Source organism: Chroicocephalus ridibundus, chromosome 3, assembly GCF_963924245.1.
Source record: "Chroicocephalus ridibundus chromosome 3, bChrRid1.1, whole genome shotgun sequence".
Taxonomy (NCBI): domain Eukaryota; kingdom Metazoa; phylum Chordata; class Aves; order Charadriiformes; family Laridae; genus Chroicocephalus; species Chroicocephalus ridibundus.
This window is the reverse complement of record NC_086286.1, coordinates 75365003-75377742: the sequence shown is the minus strand read 5'-3', so window position 1 is coordinate 75377742 and position 12740 is coordinate 75365003. Positions and strand designations below refer to the sequence as shown.

At 39.8% G+C, this 12740-nt stretch overlaps 1 protein-coding gene across 1 annotated transcript in view; it reads left to right on the top strand.

The window, feature by feature from the left end:
- The window catches only part of NT5DC1 (5'-nucleotidase domain containing 1), a 153047-nt gene extending 141868 nt beyond the window's left edge, over positions 1–11179 (top strand). The window contains exon 12 of the mRNA XM_063329750.1: positions 10244–11179. Coding sequence (XP_063185820.1) covers positions 10244–10362 — 119 coding nt within the window. The 3' untranslated portion in view covers positions 10363–11179. The remainder of the gene's footprint in view (positions 1–10243) is intronic.
- Positions 11180–12740: the final 1561 nt, after the last annotated feature.

Sequence of the window (12740 nt, the reverse complement as noted above, 5' to 3'; positions counted from 1 at the left end):
TTACAAAAATAACTTAGTTTTCATCAAAGTCCATATGAGAATTCTTTTGAGAAAATTATCAGAAATTCATTTGGGGTAATAAAACCCTTCAAGCCTGTTTCCATTTTTTTTACATAGAGGAAATATGTAAAAAAAAACAAAAATAAGCTATAGAACTGGATTGAGAAGTTGGAATAGAAAAAACTTAGACAGTTGTCTTTTTTAACCAGCACGTTGTAAGTTTGGTGCAGATGCCTTCTGATAGTTTCACCTGAAGAATTTATACACATAACTAAAGAAAACGAATCTGATCCTTACCAAAGAGCATTGTAGGGAAAGCGTTTCACAGGGAATGCTGCTGTTGCAGTTTTTGGCCATTCAAAGTATAAAATAACGGAGCATATGCACAAATTGTATGTGTAATTAGTAAAATGGCAGCTTGGTGAAAAGGTAATCCAATACATTCTTCCTTGGCTTTCTGTTCTAATCGAATGTAGTTGTTCTTCTACGCTTCTGTCCCCATCTTTACCCGGAAATTCAGTATCTGACTCAAAAGGGGTTTACATTCAAAGATGCATCAGAAATTCTGAATTTTAATCTCGCCTCTGGCAAGGAAAGTATTAGTGGGTTTGCAGATTACCGCGTCACAGGTTGTCATCTAAACTCCCCTGACAGTCCCTGAAGAGAAATTGGCACTTTCCTTGTGCACGAAAAAGGACGTTTTGTTTATTGTTACAATTGCCCAAAGGACAGAAGGGGTTGTCTGTAACACCTTCTGTGTGCTTTCCTCAGTTTGGAGTGGAAATCAGTTAAAGGTAAAATAAAACTCTTCATTTAAGACATTCTCACTTTGACATTAAGACGACATTAAATAGGTTTAACTGAAGGGCAGCATTATGATTATATCCTTGTAATATTAAGAGAAGATGAGTTAAGTTGAAAGTTTTCTAAGCATTTCATAGGTCTTTTATGAGCTGATTCTTCTTACCCACTTTCAGTAAGGGGGGAAGTTTTTCTCAAGAATTGGAAGGCTGATGAGCTCATGATTATCTTGACAGTACATGGTTAATAAAATAGTAGAAGCCAATGCCCCTACTCCTATTCTACGTGCCTCATTCACAAATCCATCTGTTTCTTCACTTTTCTGCTATTAAATCTCTCCTCATTTACAGCTCCCTTACAGATTTTGACTATTTTCAAGCACAATGTTATCATACGCCAAATTTTCCAAACCAGGATCCATTACTGTGGGAGTGTTACATTCAAGCTCACACATGGAAATTAAAAGGTGCAGGGGTCTGTCTGAAAAATCGCGTTTTGAATAAACCACAGTTTATAATACATCCTCCTCCACTTCAGAAAGCTTCGTGTGAGCCAAGTAGAGGCGGGTACTCTTATCTATCATACCGGAATAATCTGAACTTCACCCTCAAGGGCGGGTGACCACTACTCTGTGGCCATTTGATCAAATTGCCAGATACCCATGTAAATAATTACATATCCTGCATCGCATAGGTATTCCAACAATAATTACCGAAGATCTCTCGGATTTACAAAGAAGATCAAATATAAACAATATCTTATTTCCTAAGCAAGTTTTTGTAGGAAAGAGTCACTAAAGTAACTAGCCAGTGACACCATTTCAGGTGGATATTTGATTAACAATACTTTGATCCCCAAAATGCTACTCATATTTCAAGCTAATGCTTTTCCTTTGAATCTCATTATGGTTGGTATTTTTATAAAAGTTCCACTTCAAAAAACTTCGTGATGAGTGACTCTGGAGTTTTAGAGCTTATGGGGGAATTGTGGTAAATTTGTTTTGTTCTTCACCACAAAGAAAAGGTTAAGAAAGTGGTCTCTAAATCCTAATATGGAGAACACAAATAAACATTTTTTTTAAATTTCATGATTGTTAACCCAGTCTCCTGAACTTGTCTCATAACCTTTGAATGGTGAGGTTTGTCGTAGGATTAAAAATTACTGCAAGCAAAACCAAGAGATTGAGCGATGTTGCAGCTCAAGAGAGTTGCATTTCAGAGAAGAATTTGTGCAAATGTAAATATTTTCTGGGGACAGAGTTCATTTCATACTTTGGAGATTTGATAACCAAGCTTGTGTCATGCATGAGGATAATGCATTTTTTTAAATTTTACGTGCTGTATGAAATCTTATCATGCTTTGCCCATATGGGTGCATAAGTTTTTCGCCATGCCTTATTGTTATTTCAATTGGCTAGTACAAGAGAAAAATCTCCGTTATAATTTACCAAAGCTGTCTCTTTAAAGTCGCCTACAGATCTGTACCCTGCCACTTTCTGTGGGAGTTTGAGTCGTCAGCCTGCTCGCTGTATAAATATGATGATAAAATTGCCAGTGAACCATGGCAAAGAAGTTCATGTTTCTGCTTAGGGTTGCAAATTATCTGCACAATGGAAAGCCCAAAGCAGCTGCGACTGGGGCACCAGAACTGGCAACGCCTGGGTTGCAGATGCACGGGTCTGCCCGTCACAGACCAACTGCAAATTGCAAATCTCACACTCTTTCTTCAACATGTATTTTAAAGGTGAATGCCCTTGAGGAATCAGCTATTACCATGGAAGGCATGAACTTCACTAAGCATGTAGCCATATACTCACTTCTATATCCTGAACAGTATCATTCATAATTATTGCTGAAGTGAAACAATATATCCCCTGTATTTTAATACATTAGTTCTATGTTTTTTCATTTACATTACATCATTTAAAGTAAAATCCAGCTCCTATTAAAATTAAATTAGTCTTTCGTGTAACTTGAGTGATAATTATGTGCTCTTGCTTATTCAAATAATACAATAATAGCATATAATTTCCTTAAACATATAGAACTATCTATATTATACATTACCTGTTAATTAGCAGTAACCTTTTATATTTAATGCCTTACTTTACAACCATGCTTTTTCTTACCAGCTTCAGTGTGAGAATGCATCTATACAATATCATCTAAACACAAAGTTTATCAAAATGCTTTGAGGATTTAAACTGCTTTGGGGCTTAGCTGCTATAAATAGTAGTTGCTACTAAAAGGCCGAGGAGGTCATTTTTATAATGAAACTTTTTATGCAAGCAACCTATTTTTACGTTTGGTGAAAAAATTGGTATATATATACAACAGCAAGATTTCTGAGGTTTTCTGGTTCTGAGATTTTGATGCAAGTGAAAAAAAACAGGTAGCAAAGATAATGGACTAGAGAGAAGATATGTGTTCTGAATATATCAACAGCATCTTGCTCTGTGTGTAAATAGAAGAGCATCAGATAATGTAAATCTTATTCATCTGTTCCAGGAAACTAGTTTCAGTGTTCTTCATTTAAGAGAAAGAAAAATTTACTCAACACAACAGACAAATATAATGCATTTATTTTTTTCAGCTGCAAAATACAACTGAAACCAACAATAAACTGCATTTCAACCATAACATATTATTATTCAGAGAATCAGAACTAGCTTGTAAAAGGTCTTCAGGACCCAGTTATTTCCCAAAGGGTCTGAAACCCCAACTTCCCCAAAGGATTTGACTAGTTGCTAGTAATTTTCAACGTAAAAAGGACAGTTTTCAGTGTTCTACAGTTTGTTCAGCTTTTCCTTCCTCCTCCAGAAAGGTGTATTGACTTGTGCCCCTGACGGCCGTGTCAAATCATGCAGAACCCAAAAGATTACTTCCTAGCCAATAACTGACAGAAATGTTCCTGCCATCGTTTCTGCTCTGTGAGATGTCAAAGTACAGCCTCCTCTAAAAGATTAAAGGGAGAACTCATGAGCAACTCATTAAGAAAGGGGGAACCACTCAGTCATTTCTGCTTTAAAGTTGTCCTTCAACTCAGGCAGCATAATTTCATTTGCAGGCTGTAATTAAAGCTATAATTGGGTTTTGACTAGATCACAGACTTATGGGGTGCATTTAGAGTGCTTCTTTAGAAACACTGGTGGTAGTACAAAGTGTTGATAATTCTTGAGTGTGAAAACCAGTGAAAATAGGTAAGTCACCACGTATCGGAAATATTTCTTTGACCAGGTTGGAATTTTACATAACCTGCAACCTCAAATGTACAAGAAAAAGTTGCTGGAAGCATTTATGTACCCTGGCTTGGTGCCTAACATATTCCCTCTGGATTGAGATGGTAACACACACACACACACACGAACAAAAAACAATGTAGGCTTTGTCTTTACTGCTTAAAAAGCTTAATGTGTGTCTGTGTGTGGCTTTTTACCTTAAGGTAAGCAGTATTTGTCACCCATCCAGAGGAAAAAACAGGGAAAAGGAAAGAAAACATTTGTTTTACAAGAGAGGGGAACATGACACCATTAACCCAAGTTTGGAGAGTAAGGTTATCTTGGTGAGTTTACCTCAAAATGAAAGTAAAGGGGTGTATCATCACTGCATTTGTCTTAATATAGCTCCTTCACAGTCTCAAAATGCAACTTGTTTCTTTTTCTTAATCAATCAGAAATGCCTGTCATTTCAAACAATCGCTTGTTTTCAGGCTAACTTCTTCAACTTACCTCAGCAGCCCTTCCCACCACCCTTCCATCCAAGGTGAGTCATTCAGACAGAAATTAATTCACAGATCCCTGAAAGACTAACACCTGCTAGTAGGATCTTGGCATTCTGTTAGGATTTTTTTTTAGATTAATTCTTCACCTAAATATTTAAAAATATTACAGTCCAATATTTTCTTTTGATCGGTTCCAGATCAAAAAACCACACAGGGCTACTTTCTCAAAAGATCTCCAAAAATCATCATTTAAATGGAAAAAAAAAAAAAAACGAGATAAATTTCCCTCGCATACAAATGATGAGTTTTCCCATATAAACACAAAACAGCACAGGAGTTTCTGAGGCTTTCCTTCGCTGCAGACTCTTACTGGGCTGAGATGCAAGTTTGGCGCACGCCTCATGCATAGCTGTTTCATTCGAGCCAGGGTCAGCGGTCCCTTGGCCGTAGGGTAGACCCAAGGTAATGTGAATTGTTACTCCCGGCATAATTGTGGTGAAACTGCACGCCACGGGCAGTCGCAACAGCCACGATGGGATGGTCTTTCCATCCCCCAGGGGCTCGTCCCTCTGGAAAACTTTGATAGTGAAGCTGCTGCTCCACATCTCCCCGCAGCTGTCCACTTGAGTTTTCTCCAACATCACCCTCTTCCACGTCAGATACAGCAGAAGAGTCACCAGTAAAAAAAGCCATTGTCTGTGAAGCTCTTCCTCAGGCCAAGTTCATGCTACAGATGCCTGCTGGCAGAGCCGCAGGCGTGATCTCCGACTAGTACACCTGTGTTGGCAAAAGCTCTGACGTGGATGCAATTAAAGCAGCAAACCTGCACTTTCACTGAGCCGAGTTTGAGTCTCTGTTCCTGGGTGCCCAGGAACAAACTGCGCTGGCTCACGTGGCACTTTGCAAGTGCCAGCTACATCCAAACTCGGAAGTTTTAGCAATTCCCTTCTATAGAGCATGCCTATACGGAAGAGCCCACTTCAGACACTGCCCTCCTCCCCTCTCACTTTTGAGTCACACAATGTGCAGACAGCAGCAATGATTTTCATCTTATTGATAGAAGGAACGTGTTCCTTGTGCTGACTTCACTATTGTGGGCACTTGGTTTTACTACAGCAAACATTTGACCTCCTGTTTAGGAAAGTCAGCCTCAGAAGTTTTGCTAAAAATAACTGCTATCAGATAAATCTACTTGTGACGTCGGGGGGGTTGCTTTTTGCCCCTAGTACACTCCCTCACATTCTGAGGTCTTGCTGCAAGCGAAGTAGAAATGGGTCAGGAGCTAAGAACACTTAGTATTTAAAAATAATAACATCGGTTATAATCTACCTGTAGCTTGGCAAGTCACAGAGTAGATCACTCAGCGGCGCAGCCAAACTGGTGAGCTTTCCTCCTGCAGCAGCTGTGCTTATTCCACGGTTAACAAATTATTGTTAGAAAACGTTACCATTAAGAAATATTTTTTTTTTCCTTTTTCTCCAACAGCAACTTTGAAATACAAGCAAAGTTTCATGGCAAAACTTCTAAGCCTGTGTAAATTTCCGGAATTACTATAAAAGCAAAAAAAAATACTACTGGCTGACGATGTGCTCGTATAGTTATACCACCTGGATTTTGAGCTATAAGATAGAGCTCTGTCTTTTTTGAGATTTGCCACAATTAAGCAGTTCAAAGATTTTTCAAGTTAAAAGTCAGGTATCACTAATGAGGTTTTAGTTTTCCTCCCTGTGCCTTTTCCTTGGTGATAATCAGGAGGATGTATTTGGATTCACGTGAGGATTCAACCCTGGTGTTTACGAGGAGGTTTCTGCAGCCTCTGGCTCCAGCCCTGGTGACTGGCAGGGGGTGGACCTCAGAGAGGGGAGGGAGTTCTGCTCTCCACAGGGCTTCTCACTCCTCATGGGGACGCTGCTGTGGTGTCACGATTAAAAAATGTTGGCTTTGCTTTTGTTGGTCAATACTGCAAAATGATTCCTGACGTTTCTGCTGTGCGTTTTGGAAGAAAGCTATTTCTGTCTTCCTCTGTGCTTTTAATTGAAAAAAAAAAAAAAAAAAAAGAAGCCTTCCATCTAAAGAGCTTAGTTAAGATTATATTTGTTTCATGTATTGGTTTGTTCAAGGAAATCTCAAAAAAGGATTAGACGTGAGTATTGAGTTTATCAAGCAGGCCTGTGTCTGGAGTAGATTATAATTGTCTTCCATTCAGTTACTCAAATATTTTCCTGATCACTCATCGAGAATATTACATTTTCCCTTCTTCTTGTGGTTTCTTTTTGCTTCCTTGTGGCTGGAACTCTAATTTTTCTTCTGATAAAAACTTGTGGCTTTCATTTAGTTTGCTTACGCTAACTGACACAGACACTGAGATGTTGTCAGCTTAATAGCTATGAAATAAATCCATCCATAACACCTAACTACGTGCATGCATATATAAGCATCGGGGCACAATGGTGTAATTAATGTCATTTAATACCTGACTCTGGGTAACTGGAACGCAGTAACTGACAGTGGTTACTGTTCAAACATCATCATTGCCATCTTATTTCCACCAGGACTGCTGGAGTCCTGCAAGTGAGGTGGGGCAGGGCAGGAGTCCTGCTTCTGAGCACAGGCTACGGCATATAACCCATGAGCCATTGGGAAACGCGAGTAATGTTTAATGGTCACTGCAAGGAAACTGGTTTTCATCACTCACTTGCATTCTGGCTCTGGTGTTGGAGCAAAGAACGGAGTGAGACAGAAATTCAGGTGGATGCATCCAGTAATTGACATTTCTGTAGATCTAGAAAAGGACATAGACCTTGAGACCCTCCATGACTGACTTCTAGGAGTCTTTGGCTCTGAACGTGAATATCCTATTTGTCTTGGGAACAAAACGAGTCTGGGTGGAATTACCTAAGTATGATAGAAAAATTCTGGGATCGTGGTCCTCAAGCAATTGGGTAGACCCAGATAGTTCGCTTTTCCAGTTTCGAGCTGTTTTAGTTTGTTCAAGGTTTGGGGATTTTTGAGGATAGTGGCAATAGTGGATGAGTTTTGTGCTGAATTCACTATCAAGGTAGGTTAGGACTGATGAGAGCCTTGTCTCAAGTTATACCTCAGAGAGGACTGGGTATCTGCCCCCTGCCTAATTTATGACCCTCCATCGGGTCATAAGGTGAGAGGTGGGTGCCAAGGTGCAAAGGGCTGCCACCACAGCAGCAGTTGTGAGCACGCACAGTTGCAGAACCTGGAGAAATTTACTGGCGAAAACACTAGGAAAACTAACAATGTGGAAATAAGCAACTGTTCTTTTTTTTTCCTGAGACTGGCTTTATTATCAAACACTGTATCTTATTTTTTTGCACGCTTTTGCATGCAAGCTGTGGTCTGCGCAAGCATTTCAGTTTAGCGAAATGGAGCTGCTTGTTCCTTCTCTGTGTCCTCAGTGATAATGTGGAACAAGACCAGATATGAAATGAACTGCTGCTGTGTCCAGGAGGCAGGGTCCAGACCTGTATCGTTGTTCTTTGTGGATGAGCCAGTGTTGCTGGTCCGAGTGATAGCATTGCCATTTGCAGCAAAAGCAGTTGGGCTGAGCTTTGGTGTACGATTCACATGACACCTTTGCAATCCAGGACAACAGCAATTTATTTTAAGTTGCAAAGTTGCACCAAGATTCCAAGTATGCCTTTCTGGATCAGTCCAGAGCTTTCTCATAAATATATCACACAAATAAAATGTTGCATATTCCAGGCAAAGCAGATGCAGGAAAGGAAATCGTTGAGGAAAAAAAGCCTGGATACAGAGGAAGATTTTTACTATGTTTGTAGTACATAAAATCTGCTTCATAGGGAAGAATAGTGTCTGCTTCATGCAACTTTCAGTGATGCTTTGGGCAACATTTTTTCCATGTGGACACCTTCTGATCATCTTTAAAAGTCAGCTTGTTCAGACAAAACCAATATTTAAATGGATATGTTGGGGTTTGAATATGTAAAAAAGTGATTATTCTCTTTGGGGGTCTTGTGCATTGTATATAGAATAGTTTTGATGTTTAAGCTGATTGAGTAAAGCTAGATTACCAGGAAATATCAACAAAAGTACCGTTTTGATCCAACTGGTTCTTTTCTTCAGCATAAGCACCTCTGCAGCGAGTCTGTCCCATTTGTGCTGCTCTTTGGTTAAACTACTCTTGGGACGCTCCAGGCCGCTAGACTAAAAAGCTAGTGAAAGCTTTTATATGAAAGTAGCTTTATAGCCTATAAAGATATTCAGGAATATTTGCTTTCATTTTGAGTATTATTAGTTATATTGGAAACCTTTGTCTTATACCGAGCTGTCATAAATGGACTGAGCAGCCAGTAAACCCATTGGGCCCTCCCTCCGCAAACAGAAAAACATCTGCCTGTTCTGCTGCGCTCAGAACGGCCTCCACAGATTCCCCTGACTCAGACAAAACGAGCAAACGTGCCTCTTTGACAAGCTGAAGCAACCCTCCTTCGTAAAGCGTAATTCATCTCCAACCAGCTCTCCTCCCATTCCTACTTTACTCCAGCCTCTGTCAGATTTTTCAGATGGAGCACAATGCTAATTTGCTTGCTTTGGTTATGTTTAATACGGTTTTAAAGCTGCGGACCTGGATGTTGTGCTGGTGCCTGCCCGTGAATCGCGTGTGAGACAGACCCGAACTTCCTGTTGTTTGTACCGAAACTGCTAAGATTGTGTTTTTCTCTTTCACAAAAGCTGCTGACTGCAAAAAACCCCACCAAATATTGTTGCATATAGGGACAGGATATCATCACCCCAAATTTACTCCAATTAAAGAAAAATAAAAATTGTCATTAATAACTTACGGTTCAGATGAGCTGAGTAATAATTTGGATGTTTTGCTTTCGTTCTAAACAGACAACTTGGGAAGGAGATAACCCTTTCTTGTTTGTTTTTTTCTTTTTGTTTCATTTATTGGAAGGGTAATAGTTTCTTGGATGAAGTTTTATTTGTGTGGTTTTTTAATTTGGCTTCTTGGACTTTGCATATGAGGTGAGCATGGGAAGTATCAGTTCTCCGGCCGGGAGGGTGGGCGGGTCACTGCTGGCAGCAAAGACGTTTTTTAAAAAAGCTACCGAAAAGAAAGCTTTGACTGTTCAGAACTATTTTAATGTACTCACTATTCATTACAGACTGGAAGTGATGAGTACGCCAAGTTACAAGTGCAGATTTCTAAGAACGCTTGGTACAAAAGGATGTTGTTGACACTGGACTGCAAGAAGGTCTAAGAGTGGGTGCCTTTGGGGAATCTTGCTACAATAGCCATGATAAAAAAAAAAGGGGGGGACTTCTTTGTTTTAACCATAGCCCTCTTATGAGTAGGTTGCTGAGATAAAAGAGAAAGGTGACAAACTGAAGAATGAACTTGAAAGTGTTCTAGTGGGAAAATTCCATCTAGGCCCAATGAAGATTTTTGTTCAGTTTTTAAGCATTAGTTAAATCATTTTCTATGGCTGGCATTATTTCAGCGATCAAGGAACTGAATATCCTTTACTGCAGTAAACTCCGAAAGTCAATCCCTTGGACAGCTGAAGATGTCAAATAAATATGTAATCACGCAATCTGATTGAGTTTTAATGCCGGTGAGCAAACAGCTCAAGGGCTTAAGAAGTACTGCTATTCACCACAGGCTTATTTTTTATGTGATATGGGCTGTGTTGCTAATCAGATGTGATATGTTTCTGTCTTTCAGATTTACCACTGGATTATAGATTTACACGATTTTCCTCAAATAGCTCAGCAACTGCCGGGTACTACCCAAGCCCTCCAAGAGCACTGCTGCCAAATGAGGAGTCAGTGACTATGAAATAGGTTGTCAGCTTTTTCCTTAAATAATCCTATGGCCCTTACTTAAACTGCTATCAAATGCTAATTGGTGAAAATGCTGTGTGATGCTTCATAAAATAGAATGATGGATTAAAGCAGACTCCTGTGCAGACTTGTGTTTCACTTGTTGCTCTAGTCCAGCTGGAACAGGTGAGCAAATGCATCCTTCTCTCTCAATCTTCTGACCGCTACTACCTTTTGCAAAGTGCTGTTGGCTTTTTCCATGCACTGCCCAAAGCCTTCAGGAGAAATGTGCTAGTAATAACTCATCCCAAGTTACATTCTACATTTTCAAGGACATTTTCGGGACTGTCCCTATTTAAGGTGATGCTGTAAGCCCCAGGAAGGACATGAACGAGACCCTCAGCCATATTTCATTAAGAGTTAGCTTGGAGAGCCCAGGTTGTCGCCATACATCAGTGTTTTGCAGGCTCTGAGGAATTTATTCTCTTACTGTAACTATTCTTGGAGATACGGAAAGACCGAGGCCCAAAGAGAAAGATGCATCATACCCACAAAGAGACTTGAATGGGATTTAGGCAACGAAATGCAGACTGACAGTCCTGAAAGCCTCTGTCACACGCTTCCTGTTCTTGAAAGTGCCTAACCGCTATTCAACAGCAAGGTTCCCTACATGCCTTTTCCTCCTTTAGTCTTCAATACCTCAGGAGGCAGAGCTCTTCCGCAGAAGGAGGGAAACCTGCGTACAGTTCCCTTCTCAGCCTGAGTGGATTCAAACCCGCATCCTCCACCTCCCTGGGCAATTCTTCCAAGAGTAGGAAGGACATAGCACCTAGCCATCTAGAGCCATCTTTGCTAAACACAGCCTCAGCTCAGAAGAGAATCAAGACCGAAGACATAAAGCGCGTATGTGCTTTCTTATCAGCTAATTCAGGCTAAACGGGTATCCTGTTCTCTGCAGATTCAGTTCCAAAGCCCCGTTCTCCAGCGCTTTGGACAGGGAGCCATCGGTAACTAACGCAGGGTAGCAGATGCAAATTTGTTTAGTCAGCAGTTTTGTCAGACGGCAGAATTTTGGATAAATTTCCCTCAAAGTTTAAATACCAATAAACAGAAAGTTTATTTTCTTGTTTTCAAGAAATATAACTTACTTTCTTAGGCCTGGACAATTATTGGAATGGATTTAACTTGTGTTAACACTTAACTTGTTTCACTCTATATTTTTGCAGCTTCACCAGTTAAAATATTTTGTGTCAGAATCAGACACAAACACCATTTCACCTCTTTTCAAAGATATCAGCTTTTGTTTCCATACATTTTTCCTACATAGGATATTATTTTTACATCCTTGTGGTCTGGTATACTTACAGTTAATATGCAACATTTCCAATTAACATTAAGCATTGTTTTTTGAAAGGGAAACATAAAACAAATGAGGAAAAAAATGAGAAAAAGTTTCCTTAAAACAAGATGAGTGAGGAAGAAAAATGAAAGTGCCATTTTCCACGTCATAAACTATACGCTGAAAATATTTGACTTAAGAAGGTAACAATAAGTAAGACCTGAGTTTATTTTGAATTTTTTTTAACTAGCATCAATGTTTTGGGCAGCAGATCTGGCTCAGGATAAGGGTACGATTTGTATTAAGAAGAGAGATACCCAGATTAAAATCTCAGATCCCTGATTACAGCATCATTTGCAATTCTAACCTGAATCAAATACTCTTCTGCAAATAATTTCTAACCAGGTTATGGTCCAAACCAATGTTGTGTACCCTCACGCTTTTGTTGTTCTGAATTTGGAACTTATTTTTGTAGTTAGGGTGGTTTTTTCTTGTTTTTTAAAGAAAATTAATTAAAAATGAATCGTTAATGAAAATTAGAGTGAAAATCATCTAAGTCCTTGGTTCCTGGTGTCTCAGTGGAGAAGCAGTATTTTTTTTTTGTAGTAGAAAGGTGACAGATTCTAAGGACGGCCTGAACACAAAGCTCACCAGAACGCATATACGGCCTTGCTCAACTGGGAGGTGATGGTGCCCGTGTCTGACGGAGGCTGTCACCAGCCATTTGCACTTGCTGCTGGAAGGACCACACAGCAGCAGAGAAAGAAGTGGATGACAGAAGGCTACTGTAAGCATGACTCCACGTGCCACCGTGTGCTGCGGGAAGACTTAGGGAAAATAATTGAAGCGTTTGCCCGAAAAAACAGTTTTTCTGTGAAATGAGGACTTAATGACTCTTACTAAAGACTCTTCTTATTCAGGAATATCTGAAAATTATACAAGTCTTACTACAAAGTGGAGGTTGGCAATGGAGGAACTTTAGGAGGGCAGTCGGTGCTGTGGTGACAAGAGAGCTCTTGGAAATGAAGGTGGCGTGGAGACCAGGGAGAAGAAATACACA